The sequence below is a fragment of the Neoarius graeffei genome, chromosome 26, assembly GCF_027579695.1.
Source record: "Neoarius graeffei isolate fNeoGra1 chromosome 26, fNeoGra1.pri, whole genome shotgun sequence".
Lineage (NCBI taxonomy): Eukaryota > Metazoa > Chordata > Actinopteri > Siluriformes > Ariidae > Neoarius > Neoarius graeffei.
In genome coordinates, this window is record NC_083594.1 from 8,251,180 (window position 1) to 8,265,279 (window position 14,100).

The window sequence follows — 14,100 nt, forward strand, 5'->3', positions numbered from 1 at the left end:
TAACAAAAGAAGGCTCCGGATTATTCTTTCGTTAAAGGCTTACAGTGACGTCACACTGCCAAATACCGTAAAATACCAAATAATAGCCCGGGCTATTATTTGTCTCAATCACGTAAGAGACCTGGCGCGTATTAGAGACTAGGCGGCTATTTGGAACAGGCGATTAATTCCTTCTTCACAAACACCTTCCCCAAAATCTACCTCAAAACGGGGAAAAAATCATTCTCAGATAGGCCTACTTTTAACCAGTATAACTTACAGTTTCTTTCGAGTTAGATTACAGATAGCACGGTGCCGACTTCGGGGAATTTTGAAGACGCAGAATGCATCTTCGCATGGCACAGTCGGGGTGGATAAAGGATAAATCACACACCTTTTCCTGTTAATGACTAGTTAAGCGCATGCTTTACAAAATAATCAAGAAACCACACCATTGTCTGTGCGCAGCACTGTGATTTAATTACTCTGCAAAGTTATGGTCACTTGCTATCACCCTCACCCATGCAGCCTCCACCCTTTGCGCTTCGCGATGTCTGTCAATCTGAAATTGCATGGAGGGCGCGACGTTGAAGCAACGTAATTAGGGTGCAAAGTGTCAAACCAAAGGGTTTTTTCTTATGCTGAAAAATAAGTGACCTGCAGTGGCTACATACTGTCATCTTGCATTCTCACGTTTCTCTCCAAGACGTCTCCCTATTTGGCCGATATGAGCCTATTCCCCGAGTGAGTTGGTACGGTGGCTCGACCCCGTAGAAAACTTAAAGTTCGGATGAAAGTTAGTTGAATAGGTTACTGACTTGTAGGCCTACATGTTGCCTGCCTGACGCGTGCTTCTGCCCAACGTGCACGACAGATTACTTGTTGAAAAGGCCCCTTGGATTAGACTGGCCGCGAGCAGACTGAAATGCATGTTAGAACGCTCTCACCTTTTTTGTAAAGCGTCTTCCAGATCCGAATGGGTAAGGGCAAGTGAAATGGTATAAGGTCTTTAATAAAACTCAGTGTGTGCTTTGACGCATGCATTCGGCAATTTAGGTCGTTGAACAGAAGCAGCAGTCCAACCTTGGAAACCCGCAGTCCTCAATGTCACCACACACGCTGGCTTTCGTTGGATATACCCAAAGGGGTGGCTAAGACATCTGTCAAAAGTTACGGAGTTGCATTCCTCAAGAAATATTACGGTAGACCAAGATTATAACATTGAAATGGCATGTTTATTATCACGTAACAAAATGTTGTAAACAGTATTATAGAAATAATTTCATTTTTCATTCATTCATTCATTCATTCATTCATTCATTCATATTGTTTCGGTAGAAAACTATGCAATGCAAAATCGTTTAAACACCAGAAAACCAGAAAAGTGCTGGGCCTCAAGATTCTAGATAGAACGTTCGGACGCTTTTTTTTTTTTTAGACCCCGGCGAGTATTCGGAACCGGCCTTTATTTATCACAACACACGCGTACACCCGGCCGTTAAAGGGAACTCGGCGGTTAATTGGAACTCAGCTATTATTTGGTATTTTACGGTATGCTTATCATTTATTATTTGAAATTATGCTACATTTGACACTTATTAACAAATTCCCTTCATGAATGTTTTTATAAATACATAATCTTTCTGCAAACTTAAATGTATGAATTAAGTTTTCTTTTCCTTTAAATATGTTTTAATCTTAATCTAGTCAGTTTAATAAAGCGCCAAAATTTAAACTTTATAATACGCAGTTGCCTTACTTTTCTTTTCAGTGCATCTTAGTTATACATATATTACGGTAAATGTATCCGGAACATTCTAAATCATTACAGATATAGCACTACAGCAACTTATTTTAAGGGTGTATTCAGACCAGGATAGTTCGATAGTTCACTTGCTTTGGTCCGAACCAAATGGTTTTTTTTTTTCATTTTTTCAATTTGGTGCGGTTTGCTTTCACACTGTACATTTTAGTAAGCGGACCAAAATCTGTCAACAAAGCCACGCGCCCTGAGGTCGTTCAGCTATTGGTCAGAGACGACACGCGCACAAAGCGTTAAGCTCAAAAGTAGTCATGGAGGCTTTCCGTGCTGTTATTCTTTTTAATGTCATCAAAGCTATATGTTTTTTACAGTTTTTACTGTTTTCACAATTGTGCGATTACTATGCTGTTGTACAAGTAATTTATCAACGACGACGACAAAGGGCAAGGCGGCTACGGAGGATAGCGCTGATGAGCGCACATCATGTTGTGACAGTTCTGGCTCTTCACGCAATAGATGAATTTCTTTTTTGCGTCGCTAGTACCGCCACTTTTTGAAAGAATGTCCCTGATTTTAATGTAGGTCTGACGGAGTTTCTTCGCTTTTAGCCGACATTGTTCTGGGGAACGCGTGAACCCCTTCTCCTTCATTTTCTCACTGAATACAGCAAACACGTCGGCATTTTTGTGTGTTCTCTCCAAAAGCTCAGATATGTGGACATCTGCCCAGATATCCACAAGGGTACGCGTTTCTTCCTCGGCCCACGTTTGCCCCCTACTCATTTTTTGTACTCTGTAGTCTAGCCTACCACTGGTCTGAATGACTGAACGACTGTTGTAAGGTTCCCTTGACAACCGAAACAGTGTTTGCACTTTGCGGTGGAGTGTCAAGACTCTGTTTCCCATAATGCTCGACAAACGACGGAAGCTCCCGAGGTACAAAAAAGCAAAACTGTCGGATTAGGTCCGGTCTGCTTTCACACCTCCAAAAGATCCGCACCAAGGTACCTTTGGTCCGGACCGAGTCCGACCTTGCAGCTCGGTCTCGGTCCGCTTGTTTGGTCCGGACCAGAGTTCGGTGGTTTGTATTCAGACCAACCCAAAAGGTCCAGACCAAGAGAAATTTGGTTCGTTTGGTCCGGACCAAACAACGTAGGTGTGAATACGCCATAAGGTGGCAGTTCTTAGGTTCAGATCCCTTTGTGATCAACAGGAGGTCATGATGATCGATTCTCTTCACTGGATTGCATAAGATGGAGCAAACCACTTCATATTTTCATGCACGTTTTTGTTACAACACTACTTGATCATAGATAATTAAGTGCAAGGGATCCCCGTAGATTTTCAATGCATGTTGAACTTTAAGGTGAAATTTTAAATGCGTATACATTAATACTATTTAGGTCAGAAATTATTGAAGCACTGGTAAAATCGATCCTATAATCATGGATCTAAAACCTCTGAGACCCTGAAAATGCACCTGAGAGCATCTATTTTCGAAAAATTTTCCAGGGAGGCCGTGCCCCCGGACTCCCCTAGTTTCGCTTCGCGCTGTTGGCGCTCAATTGTCTGTGTTTTATCATGCCAGAATTTAGGGCTTTAATTTTTTTCTGGGGAAAACACTGTGTGCTTGCTTTCTGAAATCAACTCCTCTCTCAATTTTTGGAGGAATTTCATGAAACTTGGCAGGATTCTTTGTTATATGTCGGTAATACGCATATTGTAATTTTGTTCAATTCAGTCGCATTTTACCAGAGTTATGGCCCAGCTGCCAGCGGGGGATATTGTGCTCTCGGAGCACTCGTTTTTAAGTTCACGCACAGTTCCAGTTGACAAATTTTGTTGCGAGTGAGGGGTATCCTATAGTGAGTTTCCACACAGTTCTAGTTATATTTTTCTTCTTTCGTTAATGCTAATAATATATAAAAAAGACTGATTTTCACAAAATGTTCTTGATGGTGCTCTGAGTTAGCCTGGGCCCGCCCATCCTAAGTGTGACGCAACATGAGGGCCTGTTGCGAGCTTAGTAGTCTGGCAAGGCAAGCTATCTACAGCTCTTCCAAGCTCCCGAAAAATCGGGAGCCAATCAACTTTGAGCATCTCCAACGGCCCTGGGTAGAGGCGTGTTCAAGGCAGTGACGTAGTAGAACTGCGACCGGAAGCCATAGATTGTTTACAGAATCTATGCCGGAAGCGCTTCATTCACTAGAAACATTACGAACATGGAGCGGCGGCAAGCCTTTGACACAGCGGTAGATGCTGTATTGAAAGCATTCAACGGGAAGTTCTCATTGAAAACGGAGCAAAGAGCAGCCCTGGAGGTATTTATCTTCTTCCTGTTACTCAAGCAGTTTCCGTCGCGTCACATACGTCAGAGGAAAGAGTGATGTGATTGGTTTAAGCTTCGTCACAGGCTTTTCTGGCTTCGACCAGTAGCAAACTGAGGCATTTCAGGGAGGCGGGTCAACCACGCGCTTTGGGAAACGGTTGGGCTTAATATCTTTGCCAGACCAAATGCTCGCAGAGCTTTGAAGTCGCGTTAGCCAGACTAGGTCTGAGTCCCTGATGGGGTGAAATTGCACAAGGATGTGCTTTTATTAGAGACTCCAAAGCTCTTCTGTACGTCTCTCTGCTTAGGGTTGCGTCCAGACACTCGCTCATACACACTCAGGAGCACGAGTCGGATACGAACGCTTTTGTTCAATTTCAGGATTTTCACAAATAACGGATTTCTCACTTAGACACTCGATTGATAATCAGTCTATTGATAAAAAGGAGGACCAGTGTGTGTTGGCAAAAAAAAAAAAAAATCGCCTGGTGTAAAAGTGGAGAAAATAACTCCGGAAACTGTTTCATTAAACTTGCCATCGTGTATTACTCATAACTAGCTTCCAGTACTATTCTGAGGGTTTTTTTTCTGGATTTCATGCTATGATTAAACACAAAGTCTCCTTTTCTTCTCGTTTGCAGGGTGCTCCTCATAGATGTGCATTGTTTTTCGTAGATAATAGTGGAGTGGATATCATTCTGGGAGTTTTCCCCTTTGTAAGAGAACTCCTCATTCGAGGCACAGAGGTAAGACTGTCCCTGTTACACACACACACACACACACACAGAGATACACAATTGTGCCCAAATCCAGAATCCAGGGACACATGCCCGCCCGGGAGCATTTTGAGTTATTGACAGATTCAGAAAGTACAGTTTCTAAGCTTTCCACTGATGCCTTCCATGTGGAGATCTGAGAATTTTTGAAGAATGTGTGGCCTTTTGAAAGTGTATACGGTACTTCTTAAAACAGAAAAGGGAGAAAATCGCCCTCAAAGTTTTCCATCTCAGCTACTCTGGTTGTAGGGCGGGCACATAATGCTGCTCATTTGCATGACATTAAGGAAAGCCCTACCCCCTACGAGCTAGCACGATGCTACTTTCATGTAAACAAAGATCACCACGTCAATTTTCCTTCCATGCAAAGTATGCCCAACACAATTATGAAGTACAAAAATAAGTCCTAAAGTATACTTTAACGTTTTGTGGTTGAAAAATTACTCACACCGTAAGAAAGAAAGATAGCACGATGATGACACAACTAACACAACGCTAGTTTCATGTAAAGCCTCGGTCACAACCGGCCGTACGCGCTCCTACGGCCGGTCTACACGCAAGAAACGCACGGAGGGCGCGCGTGAAACGCATGAGAGCGCGCGTGTGATGTGCTGATTTTCGAGCCGCAGACCGGCCCCAGAGGTTGTTTGTCATGTCAAACAAACTCTACAGGCGCTTACGTTTTTTTCAGGTTGCAAGACAAACCTACGGCCAACGTGCGTCTTTCTCCACGAACAAAAAAAAACCCGCAGCGATTTGGGAAACGCCAAAAATCACACGGCCAAAAAATCGTACGTCCGGTTGTGACCTAGGCTTAACCAAACCACAACACTCTCCGTTACATGCAAAAATAACCACACAGCCTTAGATTAATAAACTTACCCCATCAGAAAGAGAAACGGCGCCTTGCACACGCCAATGCCTCCGATGGAATGTAATCCTAGCTTCCTTTTGGTTGGTTTTTTTTGCTAGCAATGGTTATCTCCGAGGGCGGCACGGTGGTGTAGTGGTTAGCGCTGTCGCCTCACAGCAAGAAGGTCCTGGGTTCGAGCCCCGGGGCCGGCGAGGGCCTTTCTGTGTGGAGTTTGCATGTTCTCCCCGTGTCCGTGTGGGTTTCCTCCGGGTGCTCCGGTTTCCCCCACAGTCCAAAGACATGCAGGTTAGGTTAACTGGTGACTCTAAATTGAGCGTAGGTGTGAATGTGAGTGTGAATGGTTGTCTGTGTCTATGTGTCAGCCCTGTGATGACCTGGCGACTTGTCCAGGGTGTACCCCGCCTTTCGCCCGTAGTCAGCTGGGATAGGCTCCAGCTTGCCTGCGACCCTGTAGAAGGATAAAGCGGCTAGAGATAATGAGATGAGATGAGGTTATCTCCGATGTAAATACCGAGTGTCTGTTTGCTTCGCGGTGTTTCAGCTCCTCTGCGCGCTGTTTAGCTTGCTCATTCCATAGTGAAATCACACGCCTGTATGCAGCTTAAGTAGCCACGAGCTCAGCTCGTATCATACAGCTGATTCGCGGAAAAAAAAAACAAAAGACTTAAATCATCATGTGAATGGCCCATATGGTAATTTACCCACACCCCCCAGCAGGCTACAGTCCTGACAAAAACGAGACAATTTGCAACAAAAAATGTATGCTTTTCCAACAAAACAATCTATTATCTGAAATACTGATTGCATTCTTCAAGATCTCAACTTGCACATGATGGAAAAAAACAATCACAAATTTCGAAAAAAAAATGCTTCTTTTGCGATTATCTCGGATTCGTTTCGGCCGACATGCGTCCCTGGATTCGGTGAGGCGTCACAATTACTGCAGCTTGGTGTGCGCACAAGTTCAGTGTACATATGCGCAGATTTCTCGTCTCCCAGGTCGTTCTTGCGAGCAACTCGGGTCCCGCGTTAAACGACGTCACCAACAGTGAACTGCAGATCGTCACTGAGAGAATAGCTGCTATGGATCCTGTCATTCAGTAAGCACACACACCAGGGGTTAGACGTGGCTGTGTGTTAATCGTGTTTTTACTCTCATCTTTGCCATGCGGTTTGTTTTTAGGGCCGCAGTAAAAGAGGACAGGCTGACGTTGGTTCAGAGCGGATCCAGTTCTCCATGTCTGGACTTGAGGTAAGAATGTGGATGATTTTTTAAAAGAGATGCTCACCTGACTGAGATCATCCATTTTGTTTCTGTACATTTAGTACACCTGATGTTCATGTCCTTGATAAACAGTGTAAGTGACCGATCACCAGAGCTTAAGAACAAAGTAAAATGGAGAAAACATTTCATTTATGAATTATTTCTCATTCATTCGGTTACGGATTCATTCTGAATGATAATTTATTATTGGCACTGTCATATTTGGGGAGTGCGCTTTATCATAATAATAGAATCATGTTTATTTGAGATTCAGAAATCACTCGACCACTGAAGTGATCAGTGTCCGCTATTTCCGATATGAGAATTCTGGAATATTCTGGAGTGTTTTTGTCCTGAGAATATTTGTAGATCCTGATATATTAAAGATGGGTTTGGTTTGTAAATAGACTGATCACAGTACTTAAGATGTCTCACTTTGAATATTCATAACATAACGTTAGCGAACTTAATATGGAGTGTGTCTAAAGACATTACTCACTTTTTTTGGGGGGGGGGATGTCGTATGTCGCATCTTTTGTCGCTTGGGGGGTTCCGACATTGTGTCAAATCGTTTTTGAGCACACAAGAGGAGAGCGAAGCAGATAGGGAACCAGCAGCTTGAGCGGGAGATGTTTGTGCATGGTCCTAGTGCCTGCACCGTCTCCTGTTTTTGAGCAGGCACTCTTTCCGCGTGGTCTTAGTGCCTGCATTCCTGAGGGTTTTTTTTTGTTGTTGTTTGTTTTTTTTTCCTCCCGAGGATTGGATATCAGGGGCCTCATGTACAAAGACCTGCGTGGATTTCCCACTAAATATGTGCGCACGTCAAAATCGGGAAATTTGCGTACGACCAAAAAAATCTGGATGTATCAATCAGTGCGTACGAAGGTTTCCACGCACTCTCCTGTTGTACATCCGAATCAACGTGGAATTCGGCGCACATGCACAAGCCCCGTTCCCCGCCCCGTCTCCTCCCTCAATTATTCCACACTGAATATGTTAATTAGTATAAATAGACCTGCAGTAAGGCCCGCGTTAGGTAAAAGACATGGCAACTTTTACTAACGCGTTAATGTTAATTAAATGTTAGAAATCTCGCGTTAATCAAATTAACATTTAACATTTATTATTAACATTTATTCGCGTTAATCCCTGCCTTTAGCACAGTGTAATAGAATTCACATACATCACTTAATTGTTCTGTCACCTCCAATTAAAGTGATGTTCAAAGTGTATGCTATGAGACATGCAACGGTCACTGATTGTATGCCACTGAATGTGAATGTAGCCTATACCAAGATAACGGTATGATTCGCATCGTCCGCAGTGCCTGCGCCACAATGAGTGTCTATTTGAGTTACATGGGTTTTGAAAACAAAAAAACACCTTTAGTGCTCTAATGTGTACATTTTTTCGGGGACACCCTGTATTTGAGGAAATGTCTTCCTCTCTTAATAGGCCCAATATTCCTAGCCAATTCAGCCGAGCGGATCCAGCGTCACTGTCACCTGCCCCCCTTTTCCACCGCCTGCCCCTGTCGCCGGGTCCACAGGCCGGGTGCTGACGCGCGCGGTCCTTGAGTCACAGGGGGAAATGTTAAAGGGGATAGAGGCGATTAACGACAACCTCGAGGGAATCCGCGAGGAATTGAAGGAACTGAATAACACATTAAAAGAATATCTTAAAAAATGAATGGTGTCCCGTGTCCCGTCTGTCCTTACCTTTTCACATTGTGGCTATTAAGCGCTGCCGGGTTTGTATGCCATGTCGCTGTGGCACCTCGTTGTGAGGCCCAGGGTCTGGGTCCTCCGGCAGGTCTCGCTCCATTATTGGCACGCCGTGCCGCTGCACCACATTGTGTAACACGCCACACACCGCGGTTGTGTCTGATTTGTACGCACTTGGAAATCGTTTCATATATTGATCTTGGTAATTATGTGATAAGGCTACCCCACGCAACATCAACTAATAATATTTCAGTCTGACACCTCGCGGCAAATGCGCAAGGAAGATCTATTAAGCTAGCTGCAATGCATGGTCCTGCATGTGCATTCTTTAATTTAATTAATTAACCAATAGTCAATGGGAATAATATCGAAATGATATTGCTGGGGTTTCTCATTTCCCGTAATTACAATATGGAAGGGATGGTTGATGGATCTGTTGGCATTTACCCAACAGTCTCGCATTATGTGTCTCGACAATGTCGTATGACTGACATACATTTCAATTCACGCATCCTGATGTTCCGATGCATTTTTGGATGCCTCTTATCGCCATGTCATGACTCTTGACCGAGTAAGCCTAAATGTAGTTGCGTTGCTCTGCCTCTAAGTGTCGCCAAGTACCAAGATGCATCAGAAATGTGCGTACGCCAGCCATGAGGTTTGCGTAGAGTACCGCACTTTTCCACGCCAAGTCAATCTTTGTACATACGAATGTTTGCGTAGAAAGTGACGTACATAGCTTTTTTGTGCATACGCAAGCTTTGTACATGAGGCCCCTGATCCGGAAATGGGTTTTTTATTTATTTATTTATTTATTTATTTTCCCTGGAACTGGAAATCTTTTATACATGAAACAGATTTGACACTTTTAAAAAATATTTTAAATTATGATTTTATTTATTATTTGTATTTTTTTTTGTCATGCAAGTTTTGTGTGATGGAGTTTAACTGTGAAGTGCTTCATTTATTTAAAAAAAAAATTTAAAGAAAAGAAAACATGGTCTTGCTGGTTCCCAGAATAGAATAAATGCATCGTCTTTTTTTTTTTTCAACAATTATTGTTGAAATCTGTGCATCCAGTACAGATATTTCTTTTAAAACCATCATCTGCTGATAAAATGAGAGTATTCTTAAGCAGGGATTTTTTTTATCATATTAAACTCATCATGCTGGTGAAATGTGGATATGACGCTTCTGTTCCTCCAGTCGATTGGACAAAGTCCTGGCCACGGTGGTACGTGAGCGCGGCACGGACCTGGTGATCATCGAAGGCATGGGCCGCGCCATCCACACCAACTACTACGCCATGCTGAACTGCGAAAGCCTCAAGCTGGCCGTCATCAAGAACTCGTGGCTGGCCGAACGGCTCGGCGGCAAGATCTTCAGCGTGGTCTTTAAGTACGAAGTTCCTTCCAAAACTCAGGGGCAACATTAAAAGAACGTTTCTGACGCACATTCATTTCAGTCAGGAAGGTAGAATAGATAGGATAAGGGACGGTGAGCCGTCGCACGCATCCGGGACGTGTCGGGTTTCACGCCCGTGCCTCTGTGCTACTTCTTGGGGATTGACACGATGATTGTATACACGATGGTGGAATCGTGTTTGTGTGTGTTTTTTTTTTTTTTTTCTTTTAATCCCAATCAGTAATAAAAAGCAGGTCCTGCTCATCACATGTTCACACCTGCTTGGAAATTTCGTGCTTCTCAAACAATCGCTGTTGTTACGTCTGGATTGCAGGGTAAATTTTTTTGGGGGGGTAGAAGGGTGTCTGAGACCGAAAGGTTCTCGAGCAGTGTTTTGTCGAGACCCCGGTCACGATTCAGAATGAAATGACTTTAGATTGCTGGAGTTTTGGGTAAAATTAGTGGTGCTGAGCAAACATTAAAGAAGAAAAACAACACAATATGAAGTCGGTTATCTTACCAAAGCACAGATCTAAAATCTCAAAGGCTTTGTAGTTCACAGTGAATCGTGTACCATTTTGGATTGTGCTTCTGAGCAAGTGGTTCCTCGTTCTCTGTTCAGACATTCGAACCGAGAGCGCAAAAGTGGTGGAACGTTACAGGGCTAACCGTGCTTTCTGGTAGATGATGATGATGATGATGATATTTAACGTAACGTATACGTACGTATGTGCCTTGAGTCAGTATGGTGACCTGTTATTTTAAATAACGGCGCGCTATGAAGTGTGTGTGTGTGTGTGTGTGTGTGTGTGTGTGTGTGTGTGTGTCTTGCTGGACAGAAAAGCAGTGTTTTAATGGGAGTCCAGCTTTAAATTAAAGGAATACTCCGGGATGCTTTTTAAACCCGATCTCTATGCAGCGCGTCTGTAGAGAAGAACGTTAACATTCTTAACACCGCGCTCTTGAAGTCTGATCGTTGATTAACTTGCACAGGGACTCCATAATGGACGAGATCCATACTTTTCCAGTTTGTCAGTGACGACATGCTTTTTTTCCTTCTTCTTCTTCTTCTCCTTCTTCTTGTGGTTTTTGTTATCTTCGAGAAGAAAAAAAGAGGCTTGTGAAGGAACAAGTGATGACAGGAACTCGCTCATCTTAGTCGTTCTACATCAATCCTAACTATAAATGGATAAAAATAAGTGCAGGTTTTGTTCTTTAATCAATATTATGAAAGAGTTTGACAGTTGAGCAAAAGTGCAAAAGTTTGTATCCCCTTAAAGCGCAAACAAGGCTTAAAAAAAAAAAACAGTGTGGGGGAGGGGTAGATAAATAAAATAAGTATTTGCTAATAATCCAAATATTCCGTTCACACTTTCTGTGAAATTGCTAATCCTTTGGATCATTGTATCGTGAGCAAGATAACACACTTTATTTATTTATTTATGTATTTATTTATTTTTGTTGTTGGTGGTGGCGTAGTGGTTAGCACTGTTGCGTCACAGCAAGAAGGTTCCGGGTTCAGACCCAGCAACCGACGAAGGCCTTTCTGTGTAGAGTTTGAATGTTCTCGCCGTGTCTGCGTGGGTTTCCTCCGGGTGCTCCGGTTTCCCCCCGCAGTCCAAAGACATGTTTAGGTTAATCGGTGGCTCTAAATTGACCGTAGGTGTGAGTGTGAATGGTTGTTTGTCTCTAAGTGTCAGTCCTGCGATGATCTGGCGACTTGTCCAGGGTGTACCCCGCTTCTCGCCCATAGTCAGCTGGGATAGGCTCCAGCTTGCGTGCAGTGCTGTACAGGATAAGCAGTTACGGATGATGGATGGACGGATATATTTTTTCATTGTTGTTAAATTGTGTAGTCGAGATACAGTACTAATGGATCCCCCCCCACCAGTAAACCATAAGGGGCGGTTGGGGCACAAACTTTTGCACTCAACAGTAAGGGTTTCACCTAAAGGTTTATGAACTGCCCCAATAACTGCACTTAGACTTCTATATTTTTTGCAGTTTGATGTAAACGGGTTTTCGTTGTTTGTTTGTTTGTTTGTTTTGTTTCTCAAAACAGATGCTTGGAATAGAGATTACGTTAAAAAAAATCCTGGAGTATTTCTTAAATCCATTCTTTTCACTCACTACCATTCAGGGATAGCTGCTAAAGTATGTTGTGTTGAAAGAAAAATAAAAATCTGAAGGGTGTTAATACAGTGAGGGCGCTGCAGTACCACTAGCTGCCACAGGGTGTCAGTGTTGTATGATTAAAAACCAGCTCCGTGCATCACTCAGCTCATTACTGTGTGTGTAGCTGCAGTGCAATCCAGTGTTTTAATTTCATTTTGTTTCTAAGCATCACAGCTTATAGTATTCCTAAGATTATAATTTTTTTTTTAATCATTTGTTATTTTTCGTTAATCTAAATCCTCTTCAGGGTTGTTGAGATAAACGTGGCCTCTCTGTCAGAGAAGCCACATTCAGCATCGTTCGTTCACCCTAAGGGAGAAATTAATCAGATTAGCAGATAAATTCAGCCCGGAGGATTTCATCTTGCACAGAATCACATGCTTGTAATGAAAGGGCTGCTGTGTACATGCAAGGAATCTTCTCTGTTGCATAGCAAGAAGAGGGAAGGGATTTGATCATAAACCTTGGTTATGAAATTATAAATCATTTGCGATATTTAATTTCAGTCATTCATTTAGCCACTTTTTTTTATTTGCTGAAGCTTTTTTTTTATTTTAAATTTTTAATCAGTATTAGATTTATATATAATGATAAATAAACCAGATAGAAGAAGCAAGGAAGTCAGTGATCGCAATAACATTGAGAGTTAAGAGTTTATGGGATGCACAAAACGCATATGTCTGAATGTGTTCCTTCAGTCAGAGTCGTTAGTCGACAAAACAACTTCTTTCAGACCAAAGCTGTTCGTATCATCCACTGTATTTCCCCCGTGTATCCAAATTCGTCTTTAGATTTTGTAAAGTCGTGGATCTGTAAATAGAATGTAAGTGTGTACATAAGTGTTGCATTCATTTTGGCATTTCTGACATGCACAGTATTTTAGCTAAAAATGATATCTACGTTCTCTTGACAATCACATGGGAGTCGATGTTAAATATATTTTGCAATGTCTTCACACAATAACTTGTGTCCTGTTGTGTTTTTTCCAACTGTACTTCTATGTTTATACACCAGGGAAAAAGAATAGAAGCTCAAAACTATTTGCTGAATATCAGGATTATTTTAATTTATGTGATGATGATGTGGTGATATTGATATTTATTCTATCTACATTCACTAGATATGAGCAATCGCATGCTCTGATTGGCTACTCTACTACTAGGATATCAGCTCATATACTGTGAATAGAGAAAAACAAAATGGCGGAGAGTTTTACTGAACCAGCTGAGGACGAAATTAAAAACTGTACTCGAAAACAAAACCCCCAAAAAATACAGAAAAAAAGCAACAAAATATGGAATAAAAGTATCGCATTTTTATTTTATTTTTTTACAAATTGCTCCTGTCATTTCGCCGGTTTGTTTACATTCTAAGTGGATCGGATGTTTTGTATAAAGTTTGTATTTATTGAATTTGCTAAAAATAAAAATGCTCCGTTTCTCAAAATCCAGTGAATGTGGATAGAATAAAACAGTTATTCCACTCAATCTCAGTGCTACGCACCTCGTTGGCTATCAGCTCGTACGACTCGATTTCGTGGAATAACTGTTAAATCTACAGTTCTGTGCAAAAGTCTTACACGTAAAGAAATCCGATCAAAAATGGCTTTAAAAATAATGAAATGAAATGTTTCAACATTAAAAAAATACTATAAACAGTAATCAGTAAGCCATAATCAATGAAGCAAAGCCAATATTTGGTGTGAGACGACCTTTTGCTTTAAAATAAAAATAGTAGTCTGAGGTCCAGCGAGTGCAGTTTTATGCGGAAATGAGCTGTAGGTTTTGCTGAGCATCTTCCAGAACCAGCCACAG

The 14,100-nt window shown here is 42.1% G+C and overlaps 1 protein-coding gene across 4 annotated transcripts in view; it reads left to right on the forward strand.

The window, feature by feature from the left end:
• pank4 (pantothenate kinase 4 (inactive)) overlaps positions 1 to 14,100 on the forward strand; it is a 108,289-nt gene that overhangs the window by 58,932 nt on the left and 35,257 nt on the right. For 2 of the 4 annotated variants that reach the window (XM_060909849.1, XM_060909850.1), the window contains exons 16-19: positions 4,711 to 4,815; positions 6,719 to 6,819; positions 6,903 to 6,971; positions 9,914 to 10,105. In XM_060909849.1, coding sequence (XP_060765832.1) covers positions 4,711 to 4,815; positions 6,719 to 6,819; positions 6,903 to 6,971; positions 9,914 to 10,105 — 467 coding nt within the window. Of the gene's footprint in view, positions 1 to 4,710; positions 4,816 to 6,718; positions 6,820 to 6,902; positions 6,972 to 9,913; positions 13,250 to 14,100 lie in introns of those variants that run through there. The other 2 variants (XM_060909848.1, XM_060909851.1) reach the window with 2 other exon arrangements.